The sequence below is a fragment of the Moschus berezovskii genome, chromosome 3 (assembly GCF_049115385.1).
Source record: "Moschus berezovskii isolate FMDL1 chromosome 3, NW_MosBer_1.0, whole genome shotgun sequence".
NCBI classification, from domain to species: Eukaryota; Metazoa; Chordata; class Mammalia; order Artiodactyla; family Moschidae; genus Moschus; species Moschus berezovskii.
In genome coordinates, this window is record NC_142462.1 from 40,550,004 (window position 1) to 40,568,547 (window position 18,544).

An 18,544-nucleotide genomic window follows, 5' to 3' on the forward strand; every position below is an offset into this window, starting at 1 on the left:
AAGACCGGCCGCCGGAAAACAATGTCCCGAGGTCCTGGATTTTACTCTGGCTCCCCCCGGAGCGCCCCTCCGGGTGGGCCAAGGGGACCGGGGTTGGGAGACACGCCGGCCTCGCTGCCCCTCTACAGTGTCATGAAGCTCCAGCCCCCGACGACCACGCGGCACCCCAGGACCGGAGGGGCTGGGCCGCAGACCCCGCCTGCTGCACCTGCTCCCGGGCTCCCGCGGCCCCGCCCCGCGGCCCGCCCCCGCGCCGCGCCCGCGGCCCGCGGTCCCTCCCTCCGGCGTGACGGGAGCACTGGCGCCGGCCGCCGGGGCCGCGAGCGCAGCGGAGCTGTCAGCCGCGAGCTGAGCGCGCAGCCCTAGCGGCCCGGGAGCAGGACGCGCCCCACCCCGGGAGGCTGCTTTCCAGCCGGCCGGCGGGCCGACCGCAGCGGGAAGGAGATGCCGTTCCTCCGCCCGGGGCCGGCGCGGGGGAGGGGCCGGGGGCGGCCGGCCGGGGCTCCCCGCCGCCGACTCTCGCCGCCCTGGAGCCCCGCCTGGATCTGCTGCTGGGCGCTCGCCGGCTGCCAGGCGGCCTGGGCTGGGGACTTGCCCTCCACCTCCGGCCACCCGCTTCCTCCTTGCCTGGAGGTGAGCCGCACCTGCTCTGCAACATGGAGTTTGCGGGGGGTGGGGGTGGCTGAGGGGGAGGACGGGAGGTGAGGGGTGAGGGTCGTGCCCATTTATTGCTCTCTGCTGTCACCTCTTTCCTTCCTGGGAGGACCGGGCTTTTCGTTTGTTTCCAGGGATGAAGTTGCCCGCCCCGAGAAGCTGGCCGAGAGAGGATGTGTGGCTTTGCTGGTTTTGAGGGGATGCTTTCTGCACTCCTGTGTTTTGAGGGCTCTGAAGGACTTTGGGGCGCTTTCCTGGAGTGCCAGGCTTGAGGACTTGGGGCCGAGGGGAGTTTTCACCAAGGGCAGGGGACTGGGGAAGCCCTGCCAGTGGGGTTTGGAGAGCTGGCACTGCCGCCCGAGGGCTTCCAGCTTCCCCTTCGCCACTCCCCAGTGTCTACAAACCCCTTCCCTTGCACTCAGCGTCCTGATAAGGCCCCGGGGACTTGCCAAGCCAGTATGTGGTGTCGCTTGGCATCCTTTCGGCAAAACATGGATGTGAATTAGGAAGAAAAAGATTGTGTACTTAGGGAAGAGGTGGGTTGGTGATCTAGAAAATTAGAAAAGACAGAGTTAATGTGCTCCTTTTGGGAGATGTTCATCAGCTGGCTGAAGCACTACTACTGTGTATTTTGAAGTTTGAGATTATCGTTGATATACAGCCAAAAAAGATAAATAGAAGTGATGAGATTTTTTTTTCCTGCTTTTGGGAGAACTGTACTTAATAATGCCAAAAATGTACAGGGGATGTCATTGGTAGCTGTACTGGGTGTTTATTTTCCCCTTTAGTGTTCCAGAAAGTGCATCCTCTTAATGAAAATCAATGAGGGGAAGGAAGCAACATTTCTGACCTACTTTGAGTGATTATGTTGATGAGGGTGTGAGGAGTGAATACTGTTTTAGGAAGATTGCTAGGAATCAGGGTGATGGGTCATTTTATTTTAATGTAACAAAAATGGGTTAGCTAATATCCTCTCTGGGAAGCAAGACCAGACCTTGTTCCTTTGTGTCACTTTTGAATTTTACCCAGTCTCGAATTATAGAATATCTGCGTTCTAGACCTCATCCATCATCCATATATTTCACCTTCCTCTCCTACAGTCTCAGTCCTAGGACAGACTGAAATGAAAGAGATTCAGATCAAAGGCATGTATACCAGCACACAGTAGTGTTATAATTTGGGAAATCAGGGCAAGAGCTCAGCGAACAGCTGTGTTTAATTTCAGAGCTTATTAGGATAATTAGTTGTTTAATCTGTGTTCTATCACCTGGGAATAGTCCATTCTTCCAGGCTTCCAGAGAAAGCCCACTTCTTGGTCATCTTCAGATTGAGTAGTTGTAACAGGACAAACTTACCTTGCCTCCAGCCCCTAGTCCCTATTATGCAAAACCTTTTTTTTTTTTTTTCCTGAAGTGAAAAGTCAGATTCTTGTGAAATTAATTCTTAATGATGGAGGCTTTTCTTAAACAGGTGAAAGTGAGGGCTAGTGAGGGGGTGGTGGCCACTAGAGCTAGACCCATCCTTTAGGTGAGCACATGTTCTACCCATGCAGACCCAAACAGAATGGAGTTTGCACCCTGAGGCAGATATAGTGAAACCAGAGGCAGGGGGTTGACTGAAGGTTCCAGAAGGCCGTGTTCAGTTAATTATAGTGAGTTTACAAATTTCAGTTGACTCAATTCCTTGATGTTTTTAGAAATGGTGATGTGCAGATCCAGTTATATTCTGATGACTGACGAACAGTTGGTAGATGTTTAACTGGGAGTTAGGGGTTCCTTTGACGGGGCCAGGGGGCTGAAGCTGCTCTTTGGCCTCTGGTCTAACCCATTGAGCTAATTTATATAATTGATTATTGTTTCTAACGTTGTTTTTAAGAGGGATGTGAGAATGGAGGAGTTTTTCAGGCTTTGAGGGTACGAGTTGGCTGGTGCTTATGTGTGGAGAGGGGCCTTCCTGTGAGATACAGCTGTGGAATGTGGGCCAAACTCTTGTGAATAAAGATGTAACACCAAAAAGTAACTATTTTGTGTCCACTCCTGCATGTTGATCCCTTTCCAGTCTTTATTAACAGAAAAGGAATGCCCCACTTAAGGGCCACGTAGTGGGGAGGACAGTGAGAGCAGTGAAAGTGAGGGAGGGGTATGAGGCTGGAAACTAAAGCCAGCTTTTGATGACAAGGAGAGGATGTCGAAGGGAAAATCTGCAGGTAATTCTAAACTTCATGGCCGCCAATACTTTCAGCCTTATCCTCAGTTATCAGTATTCTTATAAAGAGTCATCATGTTGAACTAAATCACATAGACTCTCATTTTCCTTGCCTAGTTTTGGCAGAAAGCGGCAAAAGGAGAAGCAGAGAAAGCTGGCCTGGGAGGAATCTTTTTATGATCCCCTGAGTTCACAAGAGAGTGGCTGGGATACGTGGAAAGTTTCACTCAAGATTCTTCGCAGAGGATTGGACTTTGGGTGAAACTCATAATACAGCTTCCTTTGTCAAAGTCATTGATTATGGAGCAGAAAAGGGGAGAAAAGTGATTACTTTGGAATGCTCAGCTGGGGATCCAGCCAGTAGGGTGGACACACAAGCGCAGACAGAAAGAGGAAACAGTAATAAAAGTACAGTCAGTGTGCCGGTCATTGAAGGACACCAGTAGGATGTGACTTTGATAAATAAAAACAACAAAAAACAGTGAGGACTAAACATCAGAAAGTATAGAATTAATTTTCTTCAAACTATTTATGGGGGGAAAGTAAAAGGATAAATATCTTCTAGATTTCTGGGTATCTGCTTTATACTTGTAAAATGATAGTGATAAAAAGATCTGCCTGTCTCAATTGTGAGCATGAATATGAGTTAAAAGTGAGTATGAGTTAAAGGAAACTGTAAATATCTGAAAGTTTATGATTGCTAACTGAGTAGAACATGATCCTGATGTTTCAGGAAGGATCTACAGAGAAACCTCAGAGGTTCAGAGAAAATAGTCTTATCCAAGAATTGAATACAATGGAATTTTTGACTCATTAATGGGACTGCCAGAGGAACAAAAAGATGAAAGCCAACAGATGATTCAGAGTTGGAGTAAGGTATTAGAAGAGAGAGTGCATGAGAGAAAAGTGCATAAAAAGAGCAGAACTAAGTGAATTATGTATGCATTATTTAAATTTGGAAAATTAAATCACAAACTCGCTTGATTCTTACTTCACTGTTCTACAGTCCTACATAATATAATTCTTCTGCTTTCTCTGAATCTTGATTGAATCATGACTTTTTGGCCAATGGTTTTTATTCCACCATTACTGAGTTTAAACCGTTACTGTGCCAGGCAAAATGTCAGCTGATGTGAAATTCCAAATTAAAAAAAGTAAAATTTAATTGGGTAAGGATGAGTCAGATATGGAAACTAATAATTGTGGTGAAGTGATTTGTCGCCATGAAAAAAGAAAGGGGCCGTACATCTAGTGGGAAGGATCATAAAAAGCCCTGCAGAAGAGGTGAGGGAGTCCAGAAAGATGAGTAGGAATCTGCCAAGCAAACAAGGGTCAGATGTGAGGTTGGGCTAATTTGGGGGAAGACATTTTTGATGTAGAGTGCAGATTGAAGATGGCAGCAGCTCAGAACAGTTCCTCTGTAATTGGGTATAACTAGAGTGCTGCATCAGAGAAGGCAATGGCACCCCACTCCAGTACTCTTGCCTGGAAAATCCCATGGATGGAGGAGCCTGGTAGGCTGCAGTCCGTGGGGTCTCGAAGAGTTGGACACGACTGAGCGACTTCACTTTCACTTTCATGCATTGGAGAAGGAAATGGCAACCCACTCCAGTGTTCTTGCCTGGACAATCCCAGGGATGGGGGAGCCTGGTGGGCTTCCGTCTATGGGGTCTCAGAGAGTCGGACACAACTGAAGCGACTTAGCAGTAGCAGCAGCAGCAGCAGAGTGCTGCATGCTGTGAGGAGCCTGATGAGAAATGAGCCTGAGGCAGGCAGAAGCTGATCATAGAGGACCTTCCGTCCTGCTCAGAAGCTGCTCTTCATTTGGTAGGTGATGGGAAGCCATAGAAGGATTTAAAAATCACGGGTAATAAAATATAGTTTGGCAACAGTATGGAGGTCACATAGGAGTGGGAAATAGAAAGAGGTGCGGCCTGCCAGGAGCAGTTGTAAGTGTCCAGGTAAAGGATGACAGAACCTCAGTTGAGGAGTGGTTGTGAAGGTGGAAAGAGGGAAGGTAGAACTGCCGGTGGGTAGATGTGGAGGTTGAGGGAATGGAAGTTTCTGCCTTGTCTAGAGGATGGTGCCTCCAGCCTTCACGAGGAGTATGAGGAAGAGGAGATAAGGAGCTTGGTTCTGGAGAGCCGACCTTTCAAGGGTTCACTAGGCAGTTAGGTGGCAGGCCCTTTGGCTCGGGGCTGTGGTCTAGGCTGGAGTGGAGACATGGAACTCACCTGAATGGAAGGCATGGTTGACACTGCTGAACTGGATGAGATCATCCAGGGAGTGAGCCCAAAAAATGAAAGATGGAACTTGGGTTTTACTGATGTTAAAGGGGGCAAAAACTGAGACGTACACAAAGGAGACAGATAAGGAATAGCGGGTTTCAGGGAAACACAATAGCGCGGAGTTAGGGGGAAAAGGAGAAGTGCCTTTGATGAAGAAGGGGGTTGGTTGTAGTGTCAGTGGTGCAAAGAAATTCAAATAAGATGAGACCCGAAAAGAGAAGTTTGAATCTGCCAGTTAGCTCACTGGTGCTCTTGCCAGAGTGGTTCCTGTGGAGTGGTGGGATGGCACTAACTGGCAGGTAAGGTAGTAGTGATGGCGTGTATGCATGCTAAGTTGCTTCTGTTGTATCTGACTCTCTACAGACTAAACCCCACCAGGCTCCTCTGTCCATGGGATTCTCTAGGCAAGAATACTGGAGTGGGTTGCCGTGCCCTCCTCCAGAGGATCTTCCTGACCCAGGGAAGGGAGATCAAACCTACTTTTCTGATGATTACTTTCATTGGCGGAGGGGTTCTTTACCACTGGCACCACCTGGGAAGCCCAATAGCGATGGAGTAGAGTTTTATCACGGAGAAGGCAATGGCAAGCCACTCCAGTACTCTTGCCTGGAAAATCCCATGGACAGAGGAGCCTGGTAGGCTGCAGTCCATGGGGTCGCTATGAGTCAGACATGACTGAGCAACTTCACTTTCACTTTTCACTTTCACACATTGGAGAAGGAAATGGCAACCCATTCCAGTGTTCTTGCCTGGAGAATCCCAGGGATGGGGGAGCCTGGTGGCCTGCTGTCTGTGGGGTCACACAGAGTCAGACACGACTGAAGTGACTTAGCAGCAGCAGCAGAGTTTTATCATTATAGTATTCCAAGATTTGCTAAGAAATTGGGTCATCCATGTCAGAAGTCAGAGCCTTGTAAATGGTCCTATTTTCTGTTTGAGACTTTGATGGGAATAGTTGAGAAATAACCTTTAACCTTTCTGTAGGAAGTCTCTGAAGGTCATGGGCTGTGGGTTAAGGGCTTAGGGAGTCTAAAGCCACGCTGTCACTGAAGAAGTTAGGACTTGGCTTCTGTTTTCAAGCAGTTAACATAATTAATCTTGCCTGCTATGCTTGTGAAGGTGAATTTTCCATTTCAAGTTCTTATGCTCAGAACCATTTCTCATGTTTTAGGCAAATGCAAGCAAGTATTCACACCATCAATATTTACAATGTAAAACCAAGAGTTGACAGATCTGTGAAGTGTCATATTTTAGCACAAGGGATAGAAATAGCAGAGTATAGTATAGAGTGGCACGTTTCCTATCAGAGTGTATTCTTCAGCAGCGCCTTGGATCCTAGCATAATTCTTGCTTGTTGGAAAAAAAGTTAAATTTTGGTGGTCGTCTCCTTCCCCCTGAAGAAAGTGTTAGTCGCTCAGTTGTGTCTGACTCTTTGCGACCCCATGAGCTGTAGCCCACCAGGCTCCTCTGTCCATGGGATTCTTCAGACAAGAATACTGGAGTGGGTTGCCGTTTCCTTCTCCAGGGGATCTTCTCAACCCAGGGATCGATTCTGGGTCTCGTGCATTGCAGACTCTTTATCATCTGAGCCACTGGGAAAGCCCCCCTGAAGAAACCAAGGATAATTCTTATCACTTTTTGCCTTTCTTAATTGAAGTTATATGTAATATTTCCAACATTGAACACATTTATTATGTGTTCATGTACCAGGTACTAGCAGTAAAATGTTGAATAAAATGTGTGGTCTTCGCTATGTTGAACTTTATAATCTCATGTGGGCAGACTCAAAGCGACACCATATATCAGGTGATTACGTTTGTCATAATTTGTGATGGGAACTGTATGCAGTGGGTTTACATAGCCTTTTTAGTCTGGTTGGGGTGGGAGGGAGTCCCCAAAGAAGAGATTTTTAAGCTGAGACTCACAGCATGAGTACGAGGCTGTGGGTGGTGATGATAGAGTCTCTCATCCAGAGGAAATCTTTTACTCCTGGATCAGTTCCTATGACCTGCTTCCCAGGTGGTGAGGAATTCTCCTGCCAAGCAGGAGATGCAGGTTGGATCCCTGGGTCAGGAAGATCCCCTGGAGAAGGAAATGGCACTCCAGTAGTCTTGCCTGGGAAATCCCAGGGATTTAGGAGTCTGGTGGGCTGCAGTTCATGGGATTGTGAGTCAGACTTGACTTAGCAACTAAACCACAATTATGTCTAACTCTTCCTAGAGTACAAAACACAGACAGACTTTTCACTGTTCCAGTCTGTTACTTGCTCTGGGGGCATCCATACCCTGTTCTACAAAGTCTTCACACACACAGACCTATCCTGCAAGGCTGAGTGAGTTGTACCCAGCTGTGGGGCCACATAAGAGTGGGAGTCCATGCAGTGTTCAGGGTGCCCAGCCAGCTGCCCTGACGCAGGTCTGCATCCATCCAGAGGAAAGAGGGCCTTTGTTTGAGTCATATGCCCAGAGCTGGTTCCATTTTCTGAGTCACTCAGAGGTGCAGGAATGCCTTACCAGAGGCTCTGAACACCTGCCCCTCCAACCCACCCAACATGAGACAGACTCATTAGGGCAGGCATTCCATCCTATTCAGCAAATGGTGATTAACTGTCTTCTTGTTTAAGGCACTTTAGGGGTTTTAGAAATGAGTAAGGTACAGGTCCTCTTCTCTGGGGGCACTAATCACTGCCTTGAAATATCATAGAGTGAGTGACTTTCACTCTTTTCAGCTATAAAAAGGAATTGATCTTTATAACGCATTTAATCCTAATTGACACCTTCTCTTAATTGTACCAGATTTAAGACTCTGAAACAAAAGCCCAGGGATGAGAATATATTGAAGTTTATTCTCAAGTCACTTTACAGCTCTGGAATTCAGGATGTTATTTAGCCTATTTAAAACTTCACTTTTATGAGATTCTTTACCCTTAGTCCATGGCTCTCAAAATGTGATCCTAACACTAGGGCTGTCAACATTCCCTGGGCACTTGTTAGAAATGCAGGTTATTGGATCCTGTACACAGCCTCCTGAATCAGAAACTCTGAGTTTGAGGCCCAGCAATGTCACAACCAGCCCTCTACAGGATTATGAGGCAGGCTAAAGGTGGAGACCACTGCCCTGGGTATAATGTGAGGGATACACTTTAATTGTCTGAAACCCAGGGACCTGTTTTGTTGTTAGAATTTCTTCAAAATTGTCTGAAACCCAGGGACCTGTTTTGTTGTTAGAATTTCTTCAACGTTCACCCTTGCTAACTTCCTGCTTCTGCAGGGCATCTTTGTTATTGTTGTTTAGTTACTAAATTGTGGCTACTCTCTGCAACCCCATGGACTGTAGCACACCAGACTCCTCAGTCTTTGGGATTTTTCAGGCAAGAATACCGGAGTAGGTAACCATTTCCTTTTCCCGGGGATCTTCCTGATCAGGGATCAAACTTGTGTCTCCTCCATCGGCAGGCAGATTCTTTACCACTGAGTCACCAGGGAGGCCCACTTAGGGATATCTGGTATTAATGTTTTAGCACACTTCCTACCTATATATTTTCTTTTCCTTTTTAGCTAGAAGTGAGTGCATAGTTTATGTAGATGTTGTATCTTTCTCTCTCTTATTTAAGCATTTCCCAATGATATTAATATTTCTTTATAAGTATTTTTTGTAATATTTATAAAATATTTTAGTAGATGATGTATTGCAAAATATAGCATCATTTGAGTATCTGCCATTGTTTACTTATGAGTCTTTTACTTCAGCCTTTCATTGAAAATGTGCTTTCCTAGGTCAACAGTGACCTCCTCTTTGCTCTAATAAGTTCATCAGTCGTTCCTCACCTTTCCCTGCCTTATATCACTGGGCCAAGCTGACTGCTCCGTCAGCACTGAAACACCTACTTGGCTTCAGGCATCCCGCGCTCTCTCGGTATTTTCTTACTCCACTGCAGCCCGTCTCAGTCTCTGCCAGTTCTTTCTCATGTCCCTGATTTCTTTACATTGGGACTTTCCTGCTTCAGTCCTCAACCCCCTTATTTTTTCTGTCACCCTCCCTCCTCACACTCTTGGTGATGTCATATAGTTTTTTGGTTTTAAATGCCATATGCCGATGGACCTGTCTCAATTCCCATCTCCTGCGTGGCCATCTCGTGGCTTCGTGACAAGCACAGCCTGGATGCCTCTGCTTGGGTAAGTGCCTCAAACCTGACACGTCTGAAACTGAGCCCCTGCTCTTGCCCGCTCCAGCTCCTGCGTGGCCTTCCCCAGTTTTTTGACTGGCAAGTCCTCCCTTTCAGTGACTCAGGCCTCAACATCTGGAGTCTCCCCTGACTTCTTGTCCTCCCATGTCTCACATCCGGTCCGTTAGCAAACTCTCTGGTCTCTGCTTCCGAAGAGCCAGAGTCAGAGCTTCTCACCCCTTGGCCTGCCGGGCCACACCACCAGAGGACCTCGCCTGGATAATGGCTGTTGTTTCCCATCTTGATCTCCAGTCGATCTCAGCAGAGCAGTCAAGAGATCCCATTAAAATATAAGTGTTATCTTTTGCTCAGAGCTCTTCTAAGGCTTCGTTCAGAATCAGAGATCTGATGGTGGCTTGCAGGGCCCAACATGATCGGCCTCGTTAAGCCTCTCCTGTCATCTTACTATTCCCCCCAATCTTCATTCTGCTTCAGCCTCCCCGTTCTCTTTGCTTTTTGCAGGATGTGTTGTGGAAGCTTTTCTCAGGGCTTCTGCCCTCCCTGGTTCTTCCTCTGCTTGCAGCTCTCTTTCCCGCTATCTGCTTGTCGTTCTCCCTCATGTCCTTTAGGTTTCTACTCAGTTGTCATCTTCTCAGTCAGGCCTTCCCTGGTCACCTACTTGCAATTGTAGCCATCTCTCTATCCCCATTTCATGCTTTTATTTTTCTCCACATCACTTTTCAGCATCATCATATACATTTAAATTATTTAGTGTTTATGAGCCCACTCTCAGTAACTGTAAGTTCCATAAAGACAAAGCAATCCCTCCCTCCATCCCTTTCTTCCTACTTCTTTTCAAAGATAAGCTACTGCACTCCAGTATTCTTGCCTGGAGAATTCCATGGATAGAGGAGCCTGGCAGGCTACAGTCCGTAGAGTTGCAAAGAGTTAGACACGAATTAGTAACTGGACACACACACACTGTATCCTTAGCACCTCAAACAGTGTCTAGCACTGTGTCAAACAAATGAGTAAATTTAATTTTGATTGTTTTTAATTCTTTGTAGTATAAAAATACATAAACTATAATATCATAAGGAACAACACAAACCATTGAATTCCTGATTATTGAAGATATTATAAAATTGCCTCAAAAATCTTAGATTGAAGGATATGAACTATACTGTACTAAACAACAGTGAAAAGTGTTATTGATTTATTATTTTTTAATTGAAGTATAGTTGATTTGCAGTGTCATATTAGTTTCAGGTGTATAGCACAATGATTCAGTTATATATTGATATATTCTTTTCAGATTCTTTTCCCTTATAAGTTGTTACAAAATACTGAATATAGTTCCCTGTGCTATAAGTTGGTCTTTGTTGGTTATCTGTTTTATTATAGTAGTGTGTGGGCTTCCCTGGCGGCTCGGACGGTTAATCTGCCTGCAATGCAGGAGACTTGGGTTCATTCCCTGAGTTAGGAGGATCCCCTGGAGGAGGACATGGCAACCCACTCCACTATCCTTGCCTGGAGAATCCCCATGGACTGGGAGAGAAGCCTAGTGCGCTACTGTCCATGGGGTCACAAAGAGACGGACATGATTGAGCAGCTAAGCGCACATAGTAGTGTGTATGTGTTAATCCCAACTTCCTAATTTATCCTTCCTCTCCCCTTTCATCTTTGGTAACCATAAGTTTTCTTTGTCTGTGAAAAATTATTAATATTAATTTGATGTTGGAAAATGCTGTCTCACTGATGTAATTTGCATTTCTTTAATCACTGTTGATGGTCAGTATTTTTAATGTGACTTAGCTTTTTGTATTTCACTTTTTGTGGAAATTCTGTTTAGGTGTTTTCACTTACTGTTTTTCCTCTGTATATGGTGCTTTTAAGTGAACACCGGGAGTTGGTGATGGACAGGGAGGCCTGGCGTCCTGTGATTCATGGGGTCGCAAAGAACTGGACACGACTGAGTGACTGAACTGAACTGGAGGATACCATATATAGAGTACTTTGAAAACACATTTCCTTACATTTTTTTCCTGTCTGCATGCTTTGAGATAATATAAAATCCAGAGAAAGTAATTAATTATTCAGATAATATGTATGTATATGGAATTACTTCCCTTAACATATAGCATAGGAATAAATTCTAATTAAAAACTCTAGTGTTTGATACATAATACTGTATTAAATTCTTACACTATATGAAATCTTTCATGTGACTGACTGAGAAAAATTCCGAAACAACTGCAGAGTGACCAAGAATTCTTGAGTTTCAATTGACTGTCTTTATTCTAAGAGTGTGCTTTTGAAATTTCAAGACCACCCTACTTCATTCCCTGTTTATTCTTTTTCCATGGCCATTCATGTGTTTATTTGTTCATGTGACATTTAATGAGTTCAGATCATGTATTTCCCTCATAGGTGAACTAATAATATGGAAGTCTATGATTAGAGATGGGTTAAGTGCTGTGATGAAGTTATGCACAGTTTTATAGAAGCAGAGATGGGGGACTAAATCACACTAAGGAGTCCTGGTCTCAGAGAAGGTGCTGTCTGAGCTGTTTTGAAAGATTTCTGCAAGTTTTATAGTATGCACAGAGGCCAGCCTATCTTACTAGTCAAAGTAAACCGATTGTGTGACTACACAGAGGAGTTAAATCACACGACCACTTCACAGGTCGGAGTAAAGGCATATGATTGACAGTGGCAAGAGAGAACTAGATTGTGAGGAAGACTGGAACTGGGGTTTTTGTGAGAAAAACTTTGGGGAATCATTGACATCAGCTTAGACAGGTTTTTTTTTGTTTGTGAGTGGAGGAATATAAAAGGGGGTAATATTGGAGGCAGGAAGATCAGTTAGGATGCTGTTGCCTCTCCTATGAGGAGGCAAACAAAATATCAGAGCTAAGCAAATGATCAAAGGGGGAGGCTGAGTGATCAATTTCAGTCTACCACAACTTCTAGGGGGTTTGCCTTGGACTACTTGGAAGACACTCTACCTTACATTGAGATTGAAAATGTAAGAGGTGAATAGGGCTGCTGGGAGAAAGAGGATGAGTTCACTATTGGCATTCTCAGTTTAAAGTGCCTGAGGGACAGCCAAGCAGTGCTCTCCCAGAGACAGCTGAATGTTTGAGAGTGCATCCAAGAGGTGACTTGGGAGCCAGGGGCACATAGTGAGAGGTAATTGAAGCCAGTGGTGGTGATGAGGTCACCTAGGCTGTGAGCACCGTGTGTTGAGGAAGGTGCTCAGGCAAACACCAGCGTTTAGAGGCAAGCAGGGGAAGAAGCGATTGAGAATAAGACTGAAAAGGCACAGCTAGGAAAGAGGGATAGCACAGAAGCTGACTGAGGGTCGAAGGGTTAGGTGAGCAGTCAATCTGCAGTATGATACAGCACATGATTCTTGATGTTTGGTTAGACGTTTGAAATATCATATCCCTGTGGACAAGATGCAGAAGTATATGCTGAGTGATAGTATATCTAGGAAGAGTCTTGGATCCATGAACAAATGTACCCTGAGGTTATTAATTCAAGCACTTAATGATAAACTGGAGGAAGGTTTCCAATGTAATACCTTTGGTCTTAGTCTCTGGTCTCTGTCCCGTTACGGTTCTACTTTGACTGTTGAAACAGTAGTTTGGTTTTGAGAAGGCTTAACCAAAATTTGTAAAGTCAGAAAGCTGAGAAAGATGCCTAATGAGTTAGAAAACAGAATTGGGATTCAGATGATTGCAAAAGGCTAGAGTAATGGGCAAGCATAATTGTTTTAAATGTGGTTCTGAAATTTAGATATTCAAGTATATGATGAGGAATTCTTGCTTAAAAGTACTTTTGAAGCCACAGATGTCATGTGGCTGCCAAAAGCAGTGATGGGCAGGTGGAAGGATTCTTTGGTTCTATTAATATAGGCAGAGTGCTTGGCTCATAGAAAGTGGACATTTAACAGGTCAGTAATACAACTTATGTGGCTTCCCTGATAGCTCAGTTGGTAAAGAATCTGCCTGCAATGCAGGAGACCTTGGTTCGATTCCTGGGTCGGGAAGATCCCCTGGAGACGGGGTAGGCTACCCACTCCAGTGTTCTTGGGCTTCCCTTATGGTTCAGCTGGTAAAGAATGCGCCTGCAATGTGGGAGACCTGGGTTTGATCCTTGGTTTGAGAAGATCTCCTGGAGAAGGGAAAGGCTACACACTCCAGAATTCTGGCCTGGAGAATTCCATGGACTGTATAGTCCATGGAGTTGCAAAGAGTCGGACATGACTGAATGACTTTCATTTAGGGTTTCCCTGATAGCTCAGTTGGTAAAGAATCTGCCTGCAATGCAGGAGACCTGGGTTGGATCCCTGGGTTGGGAAAATCCCCTGGAGAAGGGAAAGGTTACCCACTCCAGTATTCTGGCCTGGAGAATTCCATGGAATCGCAAAGTTGGACACGACTGAGCGACTTTCACTTCACTTTCAATACAACTTAGGTGCAATATTTGAAGAGGAACATTGGAATAGGGTGATGTTAGTTTAAGGTGTAAATTAGTAAGATAAACTGTTTGGAGAGTGTCTCCAAATACTTGATGATGGGTCAAAGGAGCTGAGGCTGTTTAGCTTGAAGAAGACTTAAGGGGACCATAGTAGTGAGCCTCAAGTAACAGTCAGTGTAGTCACACATAAGAGGTATTGGTGTAATTCTCACTTAGAGTACAAGAGTAGGCTCAGTGGTGATAGGAGAGTGCACAATTTAATTCATCCAAGATGTCTGATATCTGTAGAACCATGTGCTGCTACTTTTAACTCTGAAAGTTTCAGAGTTTTTTTTTTTTTAGGACAGACTGTTGTCTTGGGTCACATCTGTGTGGAACCATGAATTCTGGTTTACTGCACTGCATCTATGTTACTGTGGGCTTCACTGATGGCTTAGGAGGTTAAGAATCCTCCTGCAATGCAGGAGACGTGAGTTCAATCCCTGGGTTGGGATGATCTCCTGGAGAAGGAGATGGCAACCCACTCCAGTGTTCTTGCCTGGGAAATCCCATGGACAGAAGAGCCTGGTCGGCTACAGTCCCTGGTATAGCAAAAGTTTGGACAGGACTGAGTGACTAACACTTAGGTTCAGTTCTGTTCAGTCACTTAGTCATGTCCGACTCTCTGCAACCCCATGGACTGCAGCACACCAGACCTCCCTGTCCATCACCGACTCCTGGAGCTGGCTCAAACTCATGTCCATTGAGTCGGTGATGCCATCCAACCATCTCATCCTCTGTTGTCCCCTCCTCCTCCCATCTTCAATTTTTCCCAGCATCAGGGTCTTTTCTGGTGAGTCAGTTCTTCCCATCAGGTGGCCAAAGTTTTGGAGTTTCAGCTTCAGCATCAGTCCTTCCAATGAATATTCAGGACTGATTTCCTTTAGGATGGACTGGTTGGATCTCTTTGCAATCCAAGGGATTCTCAAGAGTCTTCTCCAACACCAAAGCTCAAAAGTATCAGTTCTTTGGCGCTTAGCTTTCTTTACAGTGCAACTCTGACATCCATACATGACTGCTGGAAAAACCATAGCTTTGACTAGATGGGCCTTTGTTGGCAAAACAATGTCTCTGCTTTTTAATATGCTGTCTAGGTTTGTCATACTTTTTCTTCCAAGGAGCAAGCGTCTTTTAATATTATGGCTGCAGTCTGTGGTAGACTTAAGGGGCAGTTCAGTGAATGTGTGTGCATTGCTACTGTAACAAGTGAAATTGCTGTAACAAGTGAAATTGCTACTTTCTCCTTGGTGGTTTAATCTTAGGGCACATTCTTTCTTAAGCTTTCATCCTTAGCACTGTATTCTAAGATTGCTGCATTGTAAACATAAAGCAATGCCCTTTGGTGTTTAATCTAACATCCTAAAGTTGAGAACAGAAAGAACTGGCCATTTGAAATTTAAGTTTACCCCTGACTTCTGTGTGATAATTCTTGGGCATATCAATAATGCATACTAGGAGAAAATTTAAGCCAAAATAATCGGTTGATGCTTAAGTGGATCTGAATTTGGTATGCTAGAAAGTGCTTCACTATCTAAATAGCAGGTTAATGCTAACACCACTTGCTTTAACATTTTTTTTTATGGTTTCACTTTTCCCATTTGACCTTTTTAAAATTAAAAGCAGTGTATGTATAACATTTTAGAAAAGTGAAGTAATAAAACCACCCTTAATCCCACCAAATAAGCACACCACTCTGAATATCTTAGCATTTGTAACAGAAATAACACATATTTCTCTGCATGTATTTCATTATGAATTTACATGTATGTTGACAAAATGGGAATATTCTGTACATACAGTTGGTGATCTTTTTTTTTTTTTTGCATTTAATAATATGCTGTGAATTTACTGCCACATTTTAATTCAACTAAAATTTTATTCAGTGCTTATTGTCAGGTAAATCTTTGACTTTATTCTTTGAAAAGCCAGTTTTCACAAATAATATTTGAACAATCCATAATCCATCATTTCTCCATTGATTTGTTTTCTACGCCAAATAGGCATATATATTCTTTATAATCTATTGTTTTATGTATAACATATGAGGCACATTATATAAACACACAAACATTTATTTGATTCCTTTTGGGCTACTTTATATCTGTTGATATTTTTGTGCCAAGATTGCTCACAGAGATTTATAATACAATTTTATATAACACTTTTGGCTTTTCTCTCAGATTTCTCAACTGTTCTCTCTCCATTTAGTCTTCCAGTTCAATTTCAGAATACTTCTGAAAATTAAAAAAAAAATTCTCCCTGGGATTTTCTCTTGGATTCTGTTGAATTTCTTCATTTATTTGGGAAAAAAATGTCATCTTTACAGAATTATCTTCATATTTGAGAGCAGAATCTGCTTCAGTGTTTGAAGCATTCTGTATTTTTCACCAGCACAGTCCTTGTATACCTGTTTTGTGTTGCTGTTTTCTGTGACTGTTTCCCCTACCATTTTACCTTTTGATTTTTCCCTGATATATTGAAAAGCTAGTGTGTTTTGAAAATTAATTGTGTATCTAGTTTCTTACAGAGTAGTCTTGGTAATTCTAATATTTTGTCAGTTAATGATCGTCAGTTTTCTTGGTAACAGAACCATTTATTGCATAATTAAGTGTGTAAACACTTTACTTATATTAATAGTAATCCTCACAGCAGTCCCTGCCTCTGCTTTTAGAGATGAGGAAACTGGAGGTGAAAAGCAATTCATACCTTAAAGAAAATGACAAAGCTAGTGAGCCATGAGGCTGGGATGTATTTGTTTCCAGAGACCTCACTGAACCCCACAGCCTTACACTCTGCCTACCCAGGAGGCTGGTCTATACTTATGGCTCGCGACAGCTGCTTCCAGGAGGCTACATATTGAATGCTATTAAAGGACACTGAGCAGCAGCTTATAGATTTTTTCTCTTTTAGTCAATCATTGTCATTATTCTGTTTTCTCAAGGTAGTAATTGCCTTTTCCTCTGTTTCAGAAATCCGCCATCTGCTCCAAGGCAGGTATTAGTGTTGCACATGTCTTCACTGGGGGAGCTCCCTGTCCCACTCACTGGGTCTTACCCTCACACAGCTGGGTGCACAGTGGGTGGCCTTTGGTCCTCTTGCTTCTGAGATGAGGGTTCTGTGCAGTGTCCCTGGATCAGCTTCTGCTGTCAGACAAACTTTCTTTCTATGCTGTGCTGATCAACTCAGGGGATCTCATTCTGCCTATACTAGATTCTCGATTAGAATTTTAGAATTAGTTTTTAGAATTAGAATTTAGTTTTTAGAATTTTGAAGTAGCAGAGCTGTCTGTAGTATTTTCCACAGCAAGAAGCACATGGCAGGCACTGGACCTTGAGTGTGTCTTGCTACTGTCTTCATCTGCGTGTACTGACAATAAAGAATGGAGATGAAGTTGGGGGGTGAGGGGTATTGTTCTGATGATATCTTCAACCACAAATAAAGGGCTAAACTCGGTTGTAAAAACAGTATATACCAAAGACGATTGAGAAGAAAAATTGATGGACCACTGTTCTATCATTTTATCACAACTATTTTAATGTTTTTATTCCTCTTTTTTTAAAGACTTGTGTCACAGTTAAATGAGTCAGACATTGTTCTCAGTGTTTAGGCATATTCATGCATTTAAAAATAATCATCTGTTATTAGTCTGTTCATTGTTCATATGTAAATGATACTGCTTTAAAGTGTTATTCAGATGTTTTATGAGAAGATTGAACAATTGCCTCAGACTTTTTAAAAAATTTATTGAAGATTAATTGAAGTACACTAAATGACAGACATTTGAAGTATACAGTTTGGTCAGTTTTGACATATGTGTACACTCATGAAACTGTCAGTATAATCAAGATAGCCATTTTCAATAGCCCCGAAGGCTTCCTGCTTCCCTGTTGTAATCCAGCCCTTCCTTTGCCCTGTCCCCAGGCAACCACTGATTTGCTTTCAGTAACTGCAGATTCACATGCTTTTTCTAGATTTTATATAAAGGGAATCATAGAAGCATGTACTTTTTTTTTTTTTGGATCTGGCTTTTTTCACTCATAATGATTCTGAGATTGATTCCCACTGTGGTGAGTATCAATAGCTTGTCCCTTTTTATTGCTGAGTAGCATTCCATTGTATGACTGCCACATTTGCCCATCTATTTTTAACATGACATAGTTCTAATCACAGCACTTGATATTCTCAAGCTCCGGTATGATAATGTAATCTATGAATATCAAGAACTCATTAGTGAGGACTCCAAATAGGTTGTTTATGAAGTGCAGCAACAGCAGCCTGAAATGTAAATGTAAGCACTCATGGACTTTCAGCATCCTGAGATATTCTGGGAGTTAATTTAGTTTTCTGTTTTACTCAGTGCTTAGTGCTATTTCAGACAAATCTTGATTTTTTGGGAAGAGCTAATCATTTGGTTAGATCAACTTGTTGGAACTGCTTCCACTTGCCTGCCTGTCTACCTATACATCATTTCATGATCAGTTACTGAATGCACGTCTCTCATAGTGCAGGTGAAAAAGGTGGATCTTCCACCATTCATTCGGAGACTAAAATAAGGACTTTTATTTATTATTTTCATTCATGGTGATGAGCATTTGTGGACTATCTGGGTAGTGAGCGAAGTCTTTGTGTTCATTTGGAAGGATAATTAAACATACAGATTACAAGTTGAAATTTTATATATTTAGTTATTTTCCACAAGGGACACCTG

At 43.4% G+C, this 18,544-nt stretch overlaps 1 protein-coding gene across 5 annotated transcripts in view; it reads left to right on the top strand.

The window, feature by feature from the left end:
- Positions 1 to 305: 305 nt before the first annotated feature.
- The window catches only part of ELAPOR2 (endosome-lysosome associated apoptosis and autophagy regulator family member 2), a 233,610-nt gene continuing 215,371 nt past the window's right edge, over positions 306 to 18,544 (top strand). Inside the window, exon 1 of one of the 5 annotated variants that reach the window (XR_016036919.1) lies at positions 306 to 633. Coding sequence is in view for 1 of the 5 variants with exons in the window: in XM_055420627.2 (XP_055276602.2) it covers positions 445 to 633 (189 nt within the window). In the remaining 4 variants the exon portion in view is untranslated. The remainder of the gene's footprint in view (positions 634 to 18,544) is intronic. The other 4 variants (XR_016036918.1, XR_016036917.1, XM_055420627.2 and 1 more) reach the window with 4 other exon arrangements.